This window comes from Cupressus sempervirens, chromosome 9 (genome assembly GCF_028749045.1).
Source record: "Cupressus sempervirens isolate cs-2001-9-10 chromosome 9, ASM2874904v1, whole genome shotgun sequence".
Lineage (NCBI taxonomy): Eukaryota > Viridiplantae > Streptophyta > Pinopsida > Cupressales > Cupressaceae > Cupressus > Cupressus sempervirens.
In genome coordinates this window covers 362,836,825-362,857,260 of record NC_143126.1, presented here as the reverse complement: position 1 = coordinate 362,857,260, position 20,436 = coordinate 362,836,825, and the positions used below count along the sequence as shown (strand labels likewise).

Here is a 20,436-nt window from a genome sequence, read left to right as displayed (position 1 = left end):
CGAGTCCAAGGCAGAGTCCTAATTTTCGAGGCAATCTGCCTCTGGGCTCGGACTCGGCCGAGTCCTGGCAGAGTCCACACGGACTCGCCGTGTCCAAGGACTCACCAGACTCGCCGAGTCCCAATGCCAGGACTCTCGTCGGCGGCTAAGAAGGAAAAAGGCAAAAAAATAAAAAATGTTTTGTTTTATGTTGACTTTTTTGGTTCTTATAACATGTTATTGACCTAAAAAGGTCATTCCACCATTTGCTTGTGCTCACAAGAGAGGAAAGAGTTAGAGAAGAATATTGAGGTTTTGAAAGAGAAATCAGCAAACCGGTTGGCTCTCCCGTATTGATTGCTAATGGTTTGTGCATCTTTGTAGCTTCCATTAAAGCATTGAAAGGAGCTTAAGGGAGCATTTGGAGGAGGTTGTTACAAACTTGCATTTCCATTGTTTGTTGAAATTTGAAGAGGTAAGCTACAAGTTGCATTTCTTTGTGTTGTTTAACTTGTTTTGTACTATGTTTTAAACTTTTACATTCGTATTTTTTAGTATTTTTACTTCTCATTTTGTTTAAATTTGTTTGGTCTCTACTCTCTACTACTAGTCTACTACTATCTACTATTTTTTACTTCTACTTTTGTTTACATTCATATTCCAGCAGGCTAGCAGCAAACACATTGAATTTTGACATTATGTCTCAGGGTGAGAAAAGTGGAACTAGGCCTCTATTTAACTCTAATGCAGACCCAAGTGCAATACCAAGGGATAGGGCTTGGAAACATGCCATCCCGGAGCACAAAAAGGAAGTTGTTACATGTTGGCATTGCAAAATAGCATATAATGGGGGAGGAATAAATAGATTGAAGTATCACCTAGCACATATACCTAGACGTGATGCTAAAAAATGCAAAGATGTACCCCAAGATGTTATGCAAGACATGCAAGCTCTTCTAGAGGAAAAAATGGAGAAAAGAGAATTGAAAAAGAAGCAACATGAAGAAATGGCACAACTCGCCGGAGCCCAACAGGGATCTTCTAGTTTTTGCTCTCCATTATCCCCTACTCCACCTACGGATGCCACTACTTCTACGAGTGGGACTGTTGGGCCTCACATTCATAAGCAAAGATCGACACTTGATTCCATGTTTGATCCCATGTCCACAACATAGAACTCATCCTCCAACTCATAGCCATCTCCAAACCTGATGCGAAGATTAGATATCTTCTGAGTGCATAATAATTTATCACTGTTAGCCACCATGACTCTAAACCCATCATGCTCCTTTGTCTGTAACCCTCTCCTGGCTACCAACTATGCATCTATGAAGTTATGTGTAGCCCCAGTGTCAATAAGAGATATCACTTTCTGCCCCTGGATAGTACCCCTGACCCTAAATGTGATTGCCTTTTGGGCCCCTGTCAAGCGTGCCAACGATCTATCATCCTTAGGAATACTGCTCTCCTCTATAGTGTTACCCTCATCTGAATCGGAGTGCTGATCCTCCCCCTCTGACTCTGACTCTTCTGCTGAAAAATACTCCATTTGATTTGCCTTAGCCTTGACAGAACATTTATGAGATAAGTCCCAAGGCTCTCTACAATGGAAGCACAGCTTCTTCTTTCGAAGTTCATTCAAGGTTTCATTGTCTAGTCCTTTTGATCCTTCTTTGGGTTTGCTATACTCTTTCTAAAACGGCTTTTTGCCTTTATCCTTGCGGTAGGAAGAATCTGTTCAATGGTTTTTTCCTTTGGATACCGAAGGGGTTAAATCTCGTGCCTTTTTAGTTGCTTCAGCTAAGGTGAGTGGATCATGTCCCTTCACCCAACCTCGTAATGGATCAGCAAGACCATCACAAAATAACACCACCAATCTCCTAGGAGAGATATCAGTAACAAGTACAAACAAGCGCTGAAACTTGGCAATGTAAGCATCCACAGAACCTAACTGTTTTAACTGTGCTAGCTCCTTGAAATGTAACTCGGGATCCCTAGTGTCAAATCTCTCAATCAATGTTTCGGTGAATTCCTCATAGGATGTAATCTGATTATGCCCCAAAGTCACCATGCCATGATGCCACCATTCATGTGCAACACCATCCAAGTGCATAGCCGCATACTTGATAGCCTCCTCCTCAGGCATAGGATTTAGCTGCAAGTATGTATCTACCTTCTGCACCCAAGCTCGTGCAGTCATCTTCCCTGAAACATCATAATAAGGTAAAGAAAGTTTTCCAACTTTCTTTCTCAGCTCAAAGTTTTGATTCCTCCCTCCTGCTTTAGGCATGTGTCTCATCTTCAAGTCCACATAATCTCTGAGGGAAATATCCGCCTGAAACTCCGGTCCACTAGCCTCCCAGTCCCTCCTAAACTGATCCTGTAACTCGGTAATTTGCGGTTCGTTTACTGGTTGAACCGGATCTCCGGGTGGGAAAGTGGGTAGAAGAGGTCTCGAGCTCGCAGTCCGCACTGGGCATGCGACGTGTCTAAAGCTATCAGCCTCATTCCCATTGTTGCCGTGTCCATTATTACCATTAATGTTATTCTCAGGACCATTGTTGTTGCCTTGGCCTCCATGGTTATTGTTTCCCCCATTGTTATTGTTTCCCTCATTGTTATTGTTTCTGTTGTTGGCATCACCTGGATTAATATTGACACCCATCTGTCTAGCCATGAGCTGCAACATCATGTCCATTCGCCTATTCTGCTCCTGCTGCATACGCTGCCCCTGCTCTAATGTATCCAGTAACTGTCTGAACATTAACTCCCCCTGATCTGGACCGGCATTCCCGCCTCCGCCTAATCCTGTATTCCTATCATCTCGATCACCCATATTGTTGTCATAATTAGAGAATATCTCTTCTGTGTTTGTATGGTTGGATTCAATGTCCACCTGCACGGATGTACTAGACTGTTTGCTTTGCAAGTCTAAAATCCTATTTTGTCTTGCTCTGGTATTGCGGAAATTATAAGGCCCCTATCGCATGCTCAAACATAAATGCTTAGCCTATGTTTTTTTTATTTATTTCTGATTTTAGTGTTCTGACATTTCATCAAACACTTTTCCCTCTATCCGGCTGTTCCAAATTCCCTATAAGACCTCTACAGGATGGCAGGACTTATAGCTTTGATAGCACTGTAATGGGCACCCCTGAATGTCCCAAAAAACTAAACCAAATTGCTGAAAGGAATTATGTCAAACAGTTTGCATTCAACCTCTTATTTCTCCGTTTAATGTTTTAAACCCCTTATAACTCCGGAAATCAAACGTTTATTTGTTTGTTGTGTTTTGTGCATGGAATTGGTATCATACAACGTAAACAAGAAAGAAACTACAATATGCGAAGTGGAAATGAACTGCTGCCAATAAAATGTTATTTTCAGAATTCATAAAATCAAATACATGGCAGATTCATCAACTCAGTAATTACTTCAGCATTATTGACATAACACTCCAGCCCATGCTTTCGAACTTGCTGCTACAGTGCCGCATGAATAGTGCTGCTACAGTACTTTGTCCTTCAATCAGTCCACTACCTTTGTAATATCATTCCCTCAAAGCGGCATAAGCGTTGGACAAGTAGTGAAGAAGATATGAGCAAAATACCAAATCTGCCTGTAGCTGGAAATGTAACTAAACTGCTTGATAATGAAGCTGATAACAAAGAATTCCAAAGGCCAAACCCCAAGGGAATGATGTCTAGAATGTTACAAAAGAGGATAAACGTCCTCAAATGCCAAGAACAGAGCTGCAACTCACACACCAATTTCTTCTCATATTCAACCTGTCTAATGAAGCCACAAATGCTTCCTTTTATTCAATTTCCAAGGGTCCGCTCAACTCATAGGGGCAATGTGGGATAAAAGATGTGTAATATATAAAACATATATTAAAATACCCCTTATGTCTCCCTTGGGTACACATCCCCATAAAATAAATATTAAAGTAACACTTTAATATTTTACAATTAAATTAGACGTTACTTTAATAAAACTTCAGCCATTAAAATGTATTAGCAATCAGACTCCGAATAATGCAAGTGATAGCTCATCGGAAAGCTCTCACCGAGGAGTATCAAATCCAATCACCAAAATTGACCTGCACTATGTCCTGCCAACTTACTAAAAATAGTAAGTATGCCTAGAACAGAGTAAATCAACTTCGTTTTGGCCCAAACTGAAAATGACTAGGCCAAAACACTCCAAGATCCCATTAAACCCTTCGTTAGCCCTCGGGACCATGTAGAACAAGGCTAACGCACACACACTTGGTCAACTGCTAAAATGGGGACATTACATTGTGATTCGCATCTTGAGCCAGTCATCTAGTGCATCAGGATGTGAATGTAATAGGAGCCTATTTGAGCACATACACTCAAAGAAGCGTAATAGGTTGGCAGTGAAAAAATTAAATGATCTTGTCTTTGTTCACTACAACCTTCGCCTTCGCCATAGACAGATCCTTGGCACCGATACATCACCGATTGTATTAGAGAATGTTGATCCTCATGCAGAGTGGAACACAGAGATGGCTGGTCCTATCTTTAGTGATGAAGATGTGGAGTGGGTAGATCAAGTGGCTCGGGAGGCTGAGGCAGTAGCGATGGCAGTTGAGGAGGCTACAGCGCGAGGAGATAGAGTGCAGGACCCTGAGGCTAGGAGTGATGGATCCCAGTCTGATGACGAGGATTATGTGAGTGAGGATGAGGATGAGGATGAGGATGAAGTTCAGGCTCAGCCACAGACACAGGGAGAGAGGATGGCTCTAGAGTTTTCCATGACTTATCTTAGGCGCACTCGTAGGACATAGACTACTATGAGCCTTAGTCTTCTAGTTGTTATTTTGATTATGATATATGTTTTGAACTTATGAATTTGATATCATGGAATTTGTAATCCATGAATATTGTAGACATTTGAGTCTTTGACACTGGAGTGACTATGTTTATTACTTTATAGTTTATAACTTTATATTGTGTTATTTAGTTTTTTTCTTTCAGAAATTCACTTTTATACTTATGTGATCTATGCAAAATTTTGTATGTGTATTAAGTAGCTTCTATTTATCTCAATTACTTTGTATTTCATGTTAATTGACTAAAAGATACATGAAACAATCTTAAAATCCTTAAAAATCTTTGAATTTCATGGGTTTTCCAATTTTTCGAGTCCTTGCCGAGTTCAGTCGTCGAGTTCGAGTCCGAGTCGGATTTTGACATTTTCGAGTCAGAGGCGAGTCCGAATCTCGTAACTATGTTACAAACTAAGAAAATTTGTAATCTAGGCAGCAAATGTCAACAAAGAAGACTAAGGTGTTGCAATTGAACATTATCTGGAAATAGATGATCAATCTGAAGAAAAAGTGTTTCCAAAAATCAGTAACAGTGAATATCATCAGTGAAGATTTCTGAGATAACAACATTCAGCAATGGGAAGAGATTTGAACCAAATTTTGAAAGGTACTAGGAAACTGCAGGAACACTTAGTCCAGAATTCAGAATCTGTTATAAGAGCAAAGGTGCTCGACATTCACAAAGACTATAAAACTCTTCCTACCCAAATTCAAAATGATCTATCATTTAGTGATTATATGGATTTCTATCTCGAGTAGCAAAACAAGACCGATATGGCAAAAAAAGGTATCTGGAGTTGGTCCAGGATCTCTTTGCAAACGAACAGCACACAATCAGGTACAAAGAATGTTCGATAGACCAAAATTATCAATTGGATGGTCTTGAAATAGAAGAGCAGTCAACTACCAATAATTTGCAGCCTTCTCACGATCATATAGAAGATGCTACACGAGGTATAGGTTTCTTCATTGGTCACTTGGAGATGAACTTTGTCAAGCAAAATAAGGAAGTAGATTGCACACAAGGTAATAACAGTTTGGGACCTTGGCATCATGAACCATATATTCATAATACTCAGAACGTGAATTTAGAGGAACAACCTAGGATGACACTGCAAAACAATGAACAATTTCAACAGGGAGATAATGAAATGCATGTCTTATAGAATCAATTGAAGGTTAGTAAAGAGATGGTCGTAGCATCCTTCATACAATTTGACAATACCCACAAGTTGGTTGAGGAGCTCTACAGGATGATACCAAGGGAAGGGGAAGATAACTGGCATGTGATCGATTTAGAAAAGGTCAAGACAACCCTCGAGTCTATGAAATCAGATTACTTATATCTATTGTCCAGCAGGAATTACATCCTCAAGGTTGCTAAGATTTATGCAACACAATCAAATAGGGAAAAGGATGAGATTGAGCATCTCAGCAAAACACTTAAGTATATTCAGGAGGCTCTAACCAAAGCTCAATTTTCTCTACAGGGAACAGAAAATCAAATCAACCTCATGGAACACTCTCAAGAACATGAGAATAGAATGAGGCAAGAGTCCAGGAAGTCATTGACGAACTTGAGAGCATTCAGCAGATGTATGACTTGGATAGCTGCCCCAAACAGTTAAGTAGAAAAACTTCAGAACAATTTCAGCTTGTTGACAACCCTTTGTTTGAAGTTGTTGCTGACTAGACGTCCAACAATCCTATTTTTGTGTTAAATGAGGGATCATCTCTTGTTTGCCATGAAGAGGAAGAGTTTGATTTCAAACTTTGGGATCCTGGCTCAGATTCTAGCAGTGAATCCGGTTCTCAGCATGGGAATGATGAATCAACTTTTGTTACTTATCATTTGATCAGTCCCAACATATTTTCAGATTTCACCCCATTCAAGAGTTGGGTGGATTTTCTTCATTAGCCTCAGAAAAATTCTCGGTGGAGTATTTATGTGAGGTTTGTGGGTAGATTTTCAGCATTCTTCATATTCATAGCTCCTATGCGTTGGGGAATTCTCCATGTTTATGCCGACAGTATGAATTTTGATGTCCATGGGATGGTGGTTTCAGCTTTTGAGCAGCTCATTTCTTACATCATCCATCTAGGTTAGGTCTTCACATTCTACTGGATTATACATGGACCTTGGATATATTTCTATATCATCATAGTAGCAAGGCAGCATAATAGAGATTGGGATCCAGGTGTTGGCAGATTGTATCTATGGTTGGACGAGAATTTTATTGTGGTCCTATTCAATTCGAGGCTGATTATGGTGATGATCAGTGTTGATCAATTTACAGACGCAGCGTTTCTTCGAAGAGTAATATGGGATCCAAGAATTCGGTTGATAGGTGTTTTGCAGAGTGGTACCATGCTTCACAGTTTGGTATGGTTTGTTGTCAATTTGGGCTACTAGATTAACTGCAAATTTATATGGGATCCTGGTACATATTACTTCCCTTCTTTGGGGACATTAGAATTATTAGGAAGGAATAAATTTACAATATTAAATTTTGATTATGTAAGTTGGAGATTTATTATTAAAGGTCAAATTAATATTCCATGTGGTCACAAGAGGACTTGGAAGTTGAAGAGTCACAAGGAACAGGATGAAAACTAGAGAGGAGTTGAAGAGTCTTGGTTTGTGTATTAAGAGGGGATAGAGACTCATTGTTGGGTATGCTTGATTTTATTATTCAGTTCAGTTTCCTCTCTTGTGAGAGTCTCAGAAAGCTTCAGCTTTCAGCTAGTTGGAGGACGTATTCCCTCATGCTAGCAAATAGTGGATGCAAACCCATTGTCCCGGGAAACATCATTTCAAGTGTTTCATTCATGCTTACAGGTTCTTATCCTAGCATTCCAATCTAACTGTTAAATCTGCATTTAGGATTGGTTTTTGTGTACCGGTTATTGTATTGTTGTTGTATAATACAATAACGTATTTGCAGAGTTGTATGGAAGTTTCTGGTTTTAATATTATAAGTCTGTAATGCATTTCTATATGCCTGGAATTATGACTATTATTCTGAAAGGAACTAGTTATTAATTTGTGAAGAATCTTCTAGTTTAAACATCGTATCGTATTCTATTTTGCATATTTCTGAGTTTGAATAGCATTGTTAAGAAGAAGCTGGTTAAACATTTGTCAACTATTGTACTAGATTCATTTTTGCTAGAATACATCTGCAAGGTTTTAGTTCTGATTATTTTGTTTATAAGAGAAACCAACAAATATCCAATTAGGGGATATTACAATCACATCATCCATAGACTGATTGATAGATAGAGGTGGTGAATAGGAGTTTGGGGAAGTTGTTGAGATGTTTGGTTGGCGATAAGCCAAAAGGATGGGATCTAAGTTTACCATAGTCAGAATTTGCATACAATAATTATGTCAATAGGAGTACTGGTAAATCACCATTCCAGATTGTATATGGCAGTAGTCCTAGAAATGCTTATGAATTTAGGAATTTGGATAAAAGAGAGATAAGTATTGTTCAAGCGGAGGATTTTGCTTAACATTTGAAAATCCATGAGGACATGAGGAAGCACATTACAAGGATGACTACACAGTACAAGGCTAAAGTAGACGAGAAAAGGAGGTATAAGGAATTTTAGGTTGGGGATGAAATCATGGTTCATTTGAAGAAAGAGCATTTTCTAGTGGGTACATATAATAAGCTGAAAATGAAGAAGTTTGGACCATGCAAGATATCCAAAAGGCATGATTTTGCAAATGCCTATGAATTAAAGTTGTCTACTGAATTGAATATTTCACCAGTATTTAACATTTCAGATCTGACAAAGTATCATGAAGGAGGTGATGGAGTTGAGGTCACAAAAGTGTAGTGGAGTATTCCAACTACTACTTCAGCTACAAAGGAGATTGAAGACATATTGGACAGTCGAGAGCGCAAAAGTATAAGGCACCGGGTATATGAAGAATGTCTGGTCAAGTGGAAAGGGTGACCAGTAGAAGATTCATCACGGCTAGCAAGGGAGGAGGTTGACTGTCTTGGTTTTCCTTTGAGCACCTAAGACATGACAAGGTCACTTCTCAAATTATTTCGGGTGTCTGATGCAGGAGCATCTTGGGTGTAAAGTCAATCTTGCATCACCCAAAGTTGTTTCTATTTTGTCATTTTCAATAAGGACTATTTCAGTACAAAGTTTTATTTATGGAAACTTGATATTTTTAGTAAGTGGGACATACGATCTCGGAATGTTCTGATTTCACAGGTGGAGGTTCACCTTAGCCATATCAACCTGCCAATCCAATTCTATTGTCATATGTATTGTAGAAGCTATTGAGGTTTTTGGGTATGAAAACTTTGAGCTCAATTTTGAAGGCCTTAGAGGCCTTGGAATGAGGTCGTGGCTGAATTGACTAGTGCTTGCGCTTATTAAAAGCGGTAGTTCAAGAGCCAACGATTCCAAAAAGTACTTATAGTTGAAAACTGAACATACGGTTTGAAAGTTATGGCCTCAGGAAGTTGGGGTACCTAAAAACATAATTAGGGCCAACCCTATGTAATAAATAAGAAAATAATATTTAATTGGCATTTGGCCAACCTCAAGGGTTAGGGTTAATGTCTAGAACCTTCCCACATAGTGAATAATTGTCTATTTAAGGAAGGCACATAGTGATGTTTAGGCAATTTTTGGTGGTAATTCATCACTCTATGTTGAAGAATATTGTAAGGAAATTGCCCATGTGGCTTTTCATATTGTATTTCTAAAAATCTCTAATTCCACATTTTGGCGATAATAAGAAGCCCATTTTCTGTTCTTGCAAAAAATTGTTGTTCTCTATTTCTGTGTGTATTTGTGGTATTAAGGGGAGCACCCTTCATCAATATCTAGTTAGAATTTGCATTTAGTAGTCTAAAGAGGTTACCTGGGGGTGCATTTCCAACAAAATTTGACCCATCCCCACTTCCAAGATGTCTTTGAAACTTAGAAAATTCCAAAAACCTTTCCCTTGGCTGTCTCATAAAATTAATGTATCAATTTTGATAATTTGTTTTATTTCCAATCTCATGTGAACTCTAAAATTAAATTATTTAACATAAACATTATATGTTAAGGTTCTATAATTTATATAGGCATGCTTTATTCATATTTTTATATAAATATTTATAATTTCCATATATATTTTATGTTTTTCCCTACTTTTCTATATAGATGTACCCAATATCGTCCCATGTCATGCCCTGCTTCGAGAAATAATAATCTGTCCCAGAAACTTGTTTCCCTGTCCCCTCATCCCCTTGTCCCAGAAATTGTGGGTAACATAGGAGAAGAGTAATTGTGAATGCATCCTTGTTTAGCTCAAACGTAGACCAAACGACTAGTTGCTAACTGATTGCAAGTCTTTCCTTGTGTGGTTGCATGACATTATAATGAATTTAACTTTTTATTTGTACTTGCTCATTAATTTCCATACATAAATGGAATTTGATGAAATGGTGATAATTTGAACATTCTTCAAACACACCTTAGAAGATCGCACTAGGTTTGTGGAGTCCATGATAAAACTACATATAGTAGAGGCAAAGGATATCGCTCTTCCTTGCATCCTTAAGTAGAAATAGCTTTGATTTGTAGGTTTAATTACATTTCATATCATGAGTTGAAAGTCATTATGTTTTCATTGCACATTATAAAGCCATATCATTTAAGGTCAAATCGATAAAGACTTAGTGAACTAATGTAAGTCCCCTCGTGATACTAGCATATAAAGTTATTATTATTGAGTGCATATTCACCATTAAGAAGGAACCTCAAAGTCATATTTATGATCTTTCACTGCAATCTTTAGCATAAATAATGTCTTTATTCAAAAGGGGATTCAATATTTTATGTTTCAAACTGAAACCATGAGTGTGCTATCCTACATGTAAGGGTATAAAACTCACATCAACACTACCATTATCAGGTAATGAAGAGTTTTTCTTTTTTAATTATAAACTATCACTACTATATCTCATTTTTCATTTTCTTGTTATTTTTATTGATCTCTATCATTAGGAACTAATCTATCTATGTATCCCATCTTAGAGGGCAAATTGAATCCAACGCCTTTTCTGAACTTAAAAAATGTGCCAATTTTAAGAGATTTACTCCACCATTAACAACCAAAACATTGTGAGATATATGAGTCGTCGTGAGCATTATCTATGGAAGTATAAACATGATTACTAAGACACTACCTTCATCATGAGAAGCATGTACAGCAAACATTTGAGGATAATCAATAGAAAAGATCATCAATAGAAGTAGAAGCATCTACAAGATCAAGTTTAGAAGTCAGAGCATCCACACCCAAAGGCAAAATTAAAGAGTCTAATAACAGTGAGGCAAACCCAATAGGAGATGATTTAACATGGTCTTTATATATATGATGAGTATAAAATTCTGTGTTTGAGAGTAGTGTACACATAATTGAAAATTGTTAATTGTGATATTGCTATCAAGTTCCAACCATGTAGTTTTTTGAGCCAAATTCATAGACACGTGTTTCATGCCATCTTTCATGAGAATGAATGGAATACTTACCACTCATTGCATCTAGGTGATGCTTATAGAGGTGAATCAACCGAACTCCTAGAGAGGTCACCCATCTCAGTTCTGTCCAGCTTATGTGCACTTTACGGAACTTCCTCCATGGTTAAGCCTACTTTTCTTGCAACCCCATTTCCAAAGCTTCAGCAAGTGTTGTGTCTTATACCCGATTCATTAGAAACACCCTTATGCCCATCAATTGATAGGTAGGAGCTATTTTCCACAACAAGTCAAATTGTAATATTGCTATCAACATTCTACTGTGTAGTTTTTTGAGTCATGCTCATTGACCCATGTTTCACGAGCAGTGGTTCACAAGAACCCATCTCTCACTGGAATGAATGGAACACTTACCACTCATTCCATCCAAGTGATGCTCAAAGAGGTGAAGCAAAAGGACATCCCAAGAGGTCACCCATCCCAAAACTACACAACTGAATCCCGATAGCAAATAGCACGAATTTGGCTTGCTGTTAAAAATATCTCCTACCTATCAATAGTTAATTGTGTCACTTGTTAAGATTGAATTGAGAGATGCATTTGAGAGTGGTAGCATTCCTTTTAGGGTGATTTCTTATGTGTTATTGTAAATTCATTCTCATCACTGTAGCTATTATGATTCAAAATCAAGAGCTGTTGATTTTCCCTAATGTGAAAAATACTTTCTTCATATGAGGTCAATTTCTTACTTGGATTAACTTATTACCTTGCTGTTTTACTCTTCGCAACACAATTTATATCAGTTCTTGTGGCCTTGCACATGTACAATTTAAACTTTTCAAGCTCTAACAGAAAATTGCAACAGTTCAAAGAGAACTTTAATGGGTAAATTGTATCTTTCTTCTTTTCTTCGTACTAAAAACTGTACCACTAACATAAAGTGAGGCTTTTATTATGACATACAAATGAGATCCCTTCTACAGAGCAATTTTATAAAGTAAACATCTTATTACACAAAAATCATTTTAAGCAGGTGCTTGACTAACTTTATTGTTTCCTGCATAAAACTCATCTCTCCAGCTAATGTTCAAGAATTTTAGAACATGCGATTTGTAAAGAAAAGGAAGCTTTAATTAGTTGTGCGAATTTGATGTCTTCCCCCCATCTCTTCTCATGGTTATAATGTAGGTTAAACACCATTTCTCAAATTGCATCTCTTTGATCTAATAAGAAATGTTGCTTCTCATGTTCAGTATCCTGTCTGACGTTTATAGAAAAACATCTATAGTTAATGGATCTTTATGAGCACCGCTAACAAACAATATAGGAAGAAAGCAAAATTACAGCTTTTCTAGGCTGGCTTGACCCAATAAGCTATCAAAAAGAGATACACTTCCTCAGAAGTTACTAAGAAGAGAACTTTGCATTAGATGAGTTCTGAAAAATACTATACAAAGAATAAAATAGACATAATAGAAAATTAGCATTAGCTATAACAGGTTTCACCAAATTACTTAGTTTCATCAGACTTTGGCTTTAAAAGTAAGAAATTAGAATCTTCAAACCACATGTAATTCTTGGTGCTCTTACAACTTAAAAATAATTATTGATCCATCTAATTGGGCACAAGTGCATACAATTCAAAGATCTTGATTATAAGCATACCCTAGTTTGCGAGCAAAAGGAAGAACAAAACCTCCCAGACAGAGATCAACATGCAAGCAAATATTGAACTGCAAAGCAAGATCACCAAGCTCCTGACCATAAAATGTTACAAACTTTGTAAATGAATAATCATGAAGAGGCATAGATATAATTGACTGGTGCCTCGAAATATAAATTTTCAAATCAAAACAGAAGTGAGTTAACATACTTCAATAGGATCAACAATACCATGAGGAAATCCTGGTGCAGAGCCAACAATCTGCAATTTATAACCAAGATTAGTACATAGGAATATTAACCTTACAGATTCACTTCATTTTAAAATCCATGATCACTCTTTACATATGTAAGGCCCAAAAAACTGCAATATTTTACTTTTAAATTCCACTATATATATCCTATTTTTTTGGACCTTACTTATACAGATACAAAGTTCAAAAACTCAACTCTGCAGAAACTCAAAGGCCAGTGATTGGAAAACGAAAACATTCCAAACATTAAAAAGCACATAGAGTTGTAGAATAATCTTATCAAATATGCATAAAATCGGATTTTGAGAACTTATAAGTAGCCTTACCTTCATTTATAGATCAAAAACAAGTTCTATACACATCATTGTGTCATGTGATATATGATTATAAATAATAAATCAATACTAATAGTTTACAAATTTCTTTTCTGACATAAGCTTCTAACTGTGGGTGCCCAAGAATAGGATGTAAATGATTTTAGACATAAATCTCTTACATAATAGATATAGTAACAAATAACCATGATATATTATTATAATAACAATAATAATATTGCAATGTTATTAATATGATCCATGGAGATTTGTACTTGGCCCTCATACCCCTATCCCCATTTCTAATGGAGTTTCAAAAATACTGGTAGGGGATGTCCCCTCGCCATCTTGAAAAATCTTTGGAATTTTGAAACATTTCTAATATATATATATATATATCAGAAATAGGCAACATCACTGACACATTTGCTAATCCCAAGGGTGGCCAAATATGTTATGTCAGGGAAGGTATTCTAATAGCCGTAGAGAGTTCCAATAGCAAGATAGGTATATATATTGGTACCGTCCTTGTGCAGATCTGAGATTTCAGCAGCACTCCACACTTTTAGACAAGTGAGTCATCTTGAGAGAATGACAACTACACATACATAAATTTCCTATGCACTCTGTTGATGTTAGCGTCAGGAGATAAGTTCTCTCACGGCCAGACATAACAGCAGATGACTATTATGTCGTCTCAAGTGCGCATCGCATCACTTGAGACAATAATTAAAAGTACTTAATGAAATCAATTCGTATGTCTAACAAACCGTTTCATACTAAAGGGTTACCTTGCAATTGATGAGGCACCTTTGTTAACAGAAGGCACGATCCTCTTCAATGGGGATATAATCCTCACTTCATCATTGCGATCAAGAACATATATAAGGAAAAAGTAAAAGATAATATATACAGTCCGAACATATGGACACTTGATATTACAAGAAGATTGCTATTGCAAGGGGGGTTGATCACAAACAGCAGATCCATATTACAGAGTGAGATACATAATACACAGTCCATGATATATAATGTATATATGTAAATATACAGATAGATATAGATATACACAGACAGTTCTATATACATTCACTGGTGATCCAATATATACTCGGGAAAATATATCTATACATATTAGGCAGATCAATTGTATAAAAAGATACATCGACATTGACATACAGATCAATTTTCATCTACAGGCATTCACTCATACCACCAGCCTTGTGTTGACAAATTTGTAGAGACCTCTGACATTTGATAAATATAATCAGAGACTTTTGTGGCTAGCTTTTAGACCTTCAGTTGGAGCTTTTCCCAGGGTATATGCTGTGCAATTTTGTGTGAATTACTTTACATCTGCATTTATTCTTCTGATAATAAAAATAACATGGTATCAAAGCGAGTTTGAGAAGATTGTGATCAGATTTCCTTATAACAACAAAGCTCACTTTCATCTCTCACCTTTAAAGAGCGATATCAAAGCCTAAATAATAGTGAATAATCTCAAGGTCGAATATAGGCTTGAAGGTGCTTCAAACTTCACTTCATGGAAGTCTAGAATTTTTATTGCACTTGAAGAAATTGTTCTGTTTCAGTTCATGGAAAAAGAAGATTAATCTGAACTAGAAGATCAAGAGGAGAATCTTCAATTCAAGAAGAATACCATTAAAGTGAAAAAGGTCTTGAATGACTCCGTGAGGGATGACTTAGTCTTCTATACCATAGTTCGTCAAAAGAAATATTAAATCTTGTACATTCTGATTTATGTGATCCAATGTCTATGGCAACCCTACATGGATTTTTTTATTATGTAACTTTCATAGATGATTACTCCAGGAAGACTTGGATTTGTTTCTTGAGATCCAAAGAGTGTGATAAAGTCGTAAGTATATTTAAAGAGTTTAAGGCTCAAGTAGAAAACTTGTCTGGAAAGAGAATCAAAGTTTTAAGGTCTCATAATGGAGGTGAATACACCTCTAGTAGCTTTTGTGATTTTTGTATTAAGGCAGGAATCAAGAGGAGTTTTGTGTCCCTTACAACCCACAGCAAAAAGGGGTTGCAGAAAGAAAGAACAGATTCATTGTTGAAGCTACTAAAGCCATGATCCATGATCATGACCTTCAAACCTTTCTTTGGGAAGAAACTTCGAAGACAGCAGTATATGTCCTCAACAGATCTTGCAGAACATGACCCCAGGAGAAGCCTTTTCATGGGTTACACCTAATGTCAGTCATTTCAGAATCTTTGGTTGTCTAGCATATGTCCATGTACCTAAGGACAAAAGAACCAAGTTGCGACCTCTTGGCAACAGAGGAATAGTTGTGGGCTACATTGAAAACTCTAAAGCCTATAAGACTTACACTCCCGGTCCAAAATGGATAGAGATAAGGAAAGATGTTACATTTCAGGAAGATATTGCTTTCAGAAAATCTAAAGATTCATGCATGGAGATGGATAAAGACCAAGAGACTCTTCAAGGCATGGGCATTGATCATACTCCTGAGGTTCACAAGACGTGAAGAGAATGATGATCCAATTCGGCTTTTGGATCTTAGTGAAGAGCCCAGATATATTATTGCGAATTGAAAGAGACCTCTTTGGGCAAGAAACACCATGTCAGAAGGAGAAAAGTGTTTGACTCCTGAAGGCACATTTCGAGAAAGTAAAAGACCACATAACTTCTCCAGCTATGTGCATTGATGTGTAATATTATTGAGACCAGACATTCTAGTACTAAGGAAGCATCAATTAGCAAACATGGAAAGATGCTATGGATGAAGAGTATCAATCTATCATTAAAAATGATGTTTGGGATATTGTAGCAAGACCTGAAGAAAAACCAATTCTATCTTCCAAGCGGCTATTCAAGATTAAGCATGCAACGGATCAAAGCATTAAGAAGTACAAGGCTAGATTTGTGGCATGTGGTTTCTTCCAGAAAGAAGGAATAAACTATGAAGAAACTTTTTCTTTGGTCGCTTGCTAAACTTACATCATGACCATCATTTCCATTGCAGTAGGTAAAGGATGGAAGCTACATCAAATGGATACGAAGACAGCTTTTCTTAATGGTATAACTGAAGAAGAGATCTACATTGAGCAACCTAAAGATTTCATTGTTCATGGGAGAGAATCTCATGTATGCAAATTGAAGAGAGCATTATATGCTCTTAAATAGGTTCCTTGTGCATGGTATGAAAGGATTGATAAATACTTGGTGAGTTTAGGTTTCTACAACAATGATACTAATCTGAATCTTTACTTCGAGATAGTCAATGGTGAAGCTTTGTTCTTGGTTGTATATGTTGATGACTAATTTCTTATTGGGGAATAACATCTCATCTTTAACTACAACCAGTCGACATCAGAATTTGAGATGGAGGACCTAGGACTCATGCATTTCTTTATAAGTTTGGAAGTGTGGCAAAGGGCCCATGAGATCATCGTGAGTAAAGGAAAATACACCATTGACATCTTAAAGACTTTCGGGGCATTAGATTGCAAGTCTATGTCTACACTGGTTAAAACTAACTTATAGAAATAGAATAAATCTGCAGCTAGTTTTGATCTTGCAGATGCTACTATGTACAAACAGACGATTGGATCCTTGATAAGTCTAGTTAACAATAGACCGGATATTTTCCATGAAGTGAATGCACTTAGTCAATTCATGTCTGAACTAAGGCAGATACATCTGGTGGCAGCCAAGCATATCTTGAGATATTTGTGTGGCATGGATGGATATAACCTGAAATACTTTTCCTGTGTGGACCTAAACCTACAAGACTATTTTGATTATGATTTTGAAGCTAATGTTACTAATCAGAAGAGCACCTCTAGTTGTTGCTTCAGTTTGGGATTGGCTATGATTTCTTGATGTAGCAGGAAGCAGTCTCTAGTAGTGTCGAGCACCGTAGAGGCAAACTATATTGCAACTTGTGTGGCAGCCTGTTAAGCAATGTGGCTTTCAAAGCTCCTTGTAGGGTTGTTTGGACAATCTTGGAGCCTACAATTGTTCATTATAAGAATTAAAGCTGTGTGAGGATTTCTATCAATCTTGTATTTCATGACAGGACAAAGCATGTGGAGATCAAATATCACAATATTAGAGATATGGTGCAATAGAATGCTATTCAATTGAGGTACATTAACACTAATGATCAAACGACCAATATTCTCACCAAGTCCTTTGCCAAAGTGAAGTTTGTGCATTTTTTAGACAAAGCATGGAATTGTGTAAAATGAAGCCCTTGTTGAGAGCAAGTCTTAGCATCAGTGATTTCTTAGGATGTACTAAAACACATTCTTCTCTCTCTGAGTGAGATGCTCGAGGTGAAAGCCCTTCTTAATGCGTTCTTCTCTCTGAGAGAGAAATTTGAAGTACCCATCACTCAGCACTTGTGTTTATTCACCCTTTAGAAGTACCCATGGTGGACGTCATGATGAAGTCACAACATCACATTGAGTGACTCTATGATGGACACTTGTGAACATATTCATTTCCGTACATAGGAGTAGCCATGACATTTTATCACGTACTTATACACTTACCCTTTTATATTGGTGTAGCCATTTAAGAGAGTCATGTTGAGAGACTTCGTGAAATGGACATCTTAGAAGATATCAACCTGGCTAAGAGGGCGTGTTGATGTTAGCGTCAGGAGATAAGTTCTCTCACAAGCAATGTAAATGGAGATGACTACATGTCGTCTCAAGTAACACATTGCATCACTTGAGACCATAATTAAATTCACTCAATGAATCAATTTGTATGTCTAACAGACCATTTCATAACTAAATCATTGCCTTACAATTGATGATACAACTCTGTTAACAAGAAGCACGATCCTCTATGATGGGGATATAATCCTCACTTAATCATTGTGATCAAGAATATATATATAAGCAAAACATTGAAGATAATATATACAAGCCTTAATTTTATAAACCATTTTTTATTATGAAAAGTGGTATATGGAGAGTGTTAATAATGTTAACTTGATAACCTACAGGTCTGATAGTACAGACCATTAATGTTCTTCTCAGTATAATATATCTCTAAATTAGCATTTTATAGATGACTCTAAGGGCTCGCAACTTCTCAGGAAACAAGATTATAATGTTTAACCAAACTAACAATTAGTTTGTTAAGTGCTGTTAATTATGTCTTCATGAATCGCTGACTAGGAAGGAGTTTGATTAGTGCTCATTTAGGAAGGGTTATGTCCCTCTAAGGGACATACCCTTTAGGAAGGATATATTAGTAGGTTGTAAATGCAGATTATAGGACACACGCAGTTACAGCAGTCTTCTCCTATAAGTATTATATATCCTGCGATTTATATCTGAGATTTTCCATCACAATAAAAGGTTAAATATTCAGTATTGTATCTGCATTATAATAAGCACTAATTTCATCAATAATCATACTACTTAGAAGATCATTCTCAGCATATAAGACTGAATTAAAAGTCTAATTAAGAGATAAGGATTTAGCAGAAACTTTACATGGTATCAGAGCTCTGGTAATCGAACCTAGGCTCTGCTAAATTCCAGTAATCAAACTTTGTACACATCAAGCAACAATCTTCTATCTTCCATGGCTTACACAATCAGACCCAAGGACAGGTTTGATGGGAAAGAGCACTTTGAAGCCTAAAAGTTCAGAATCATGATGATTCTTTAAGAGAACAATGGAAAACAATTCATTGATGGGGCATCCAAACAACCCCCAGTTGAACCTCACAAATCTATCTAGAGCAGAGGAAACAAAAAAGGTATTCAAATCATCTTGGATGGAGTTTAAAATAATATTGTACCTATGCTTACAAAACATCAAACTGCCTTTGATATGATGAATGCATTACGAAATGCCTATGAAGTAAACAATGCAACCAGGGTTCTTGCACTAAAAAGGCAACTGAATCACATTCAAATAAAGAAAGGAGAATTGATAAGTTCTTACTTCTTAAGAGTTGCCGGCATTAGAGATGAACTATCAAGCATAGGAACCATCATTAGTGACACAAAATTAACACTTATGGCCATAGATGGATTGCCAAATTCATGAGAGACATTTGCACAAGGAATAAGTGCCAGAGATCAACTCCTAGACTTCAACAGACTCAAGAATGATTGTCATCAAGAGGAATCCAGAAAACTAAAGAAAGGAGGAAAACCAAAAGTAGAAGATGAAGAACTTTACGTTCTTAATGCAAACTCCTATAAAGGCAAGAAGAAGCATTTCAAGAAGGAAAAGGGAAATCAAAAGAACGGACACTATAGATCTAATTGTCCCGAAAATTCCAAACAACAGGAAAATTGTACAAATGTCATTAGAGAAGAAGATACTTATGATCCCGAGAACCGTGTTTTGTACTCCTCTCTACCAAATGAAATTTCAAAAAAACCATGGATAATTGATAGTGGATCTTCTAGACATATAACGGGATACAAAGAAACTCTAGATTCTTTATCAGAGAAGGTTAACGGTGAAGTTACCATTGGTCATAACTCAGGGCACTCCGTTGAAGGAATTGGAAATTGTACTTTGAAACTAAAATCAAGAAATACTCTTCTTCTTAAAGGTATAATCTATGTACCAGGGATTAAAAGAAACCTAATCTCAATTACAACACTTGAAGATGATGGACACAATGTTGCATTCATGGATAGCAAAGTATTAACTTGGGCTAAGAACTCTTCCATCAAGAAAGCAAAGTTAATTGGTCAAAAAAAAGGATATTTGTACGAATTGAATACAGAATCTAGTTGATCCATTCAAGCCCTAGTTCACGAAGCTAAAGATTCAAATGAAATATGGCACAGAAGACTAGGGCATCTAAATTTTAAAACTTTATCAACTATGAAA

The 20,436-nt window shown here is 36.8% G+C and overlaps 1 protein-coding gene across 1 annotated transcript in view; it reads right to left on the bottom strand.

Annotated features, from left to right (window-relative positions):
• DPL1 (dihydrosphingosine phosphate lyase) overlaps positions 1-20,436 on the bottom strand; it is a 239,884-nt gene that overhangs the window by 68,188 nt on the left and 151,260 nt on the right. The window contains exons 7-8 of the mRNA XM_089800114.1: positions 13,209-13,259; positions 13,001-13,092 (exon numbers count right to left, since the gene is read on the bottom strand). Coding sequence (XP_089656240.1) covers positions 13,001-13,092; positions 13,209-13,259 — 143 coding nt within the window. The remainder of the gene's footprint in view (positions 1-13,000; positions 13,093-13,208; positions 13,260-20,436) is intronic.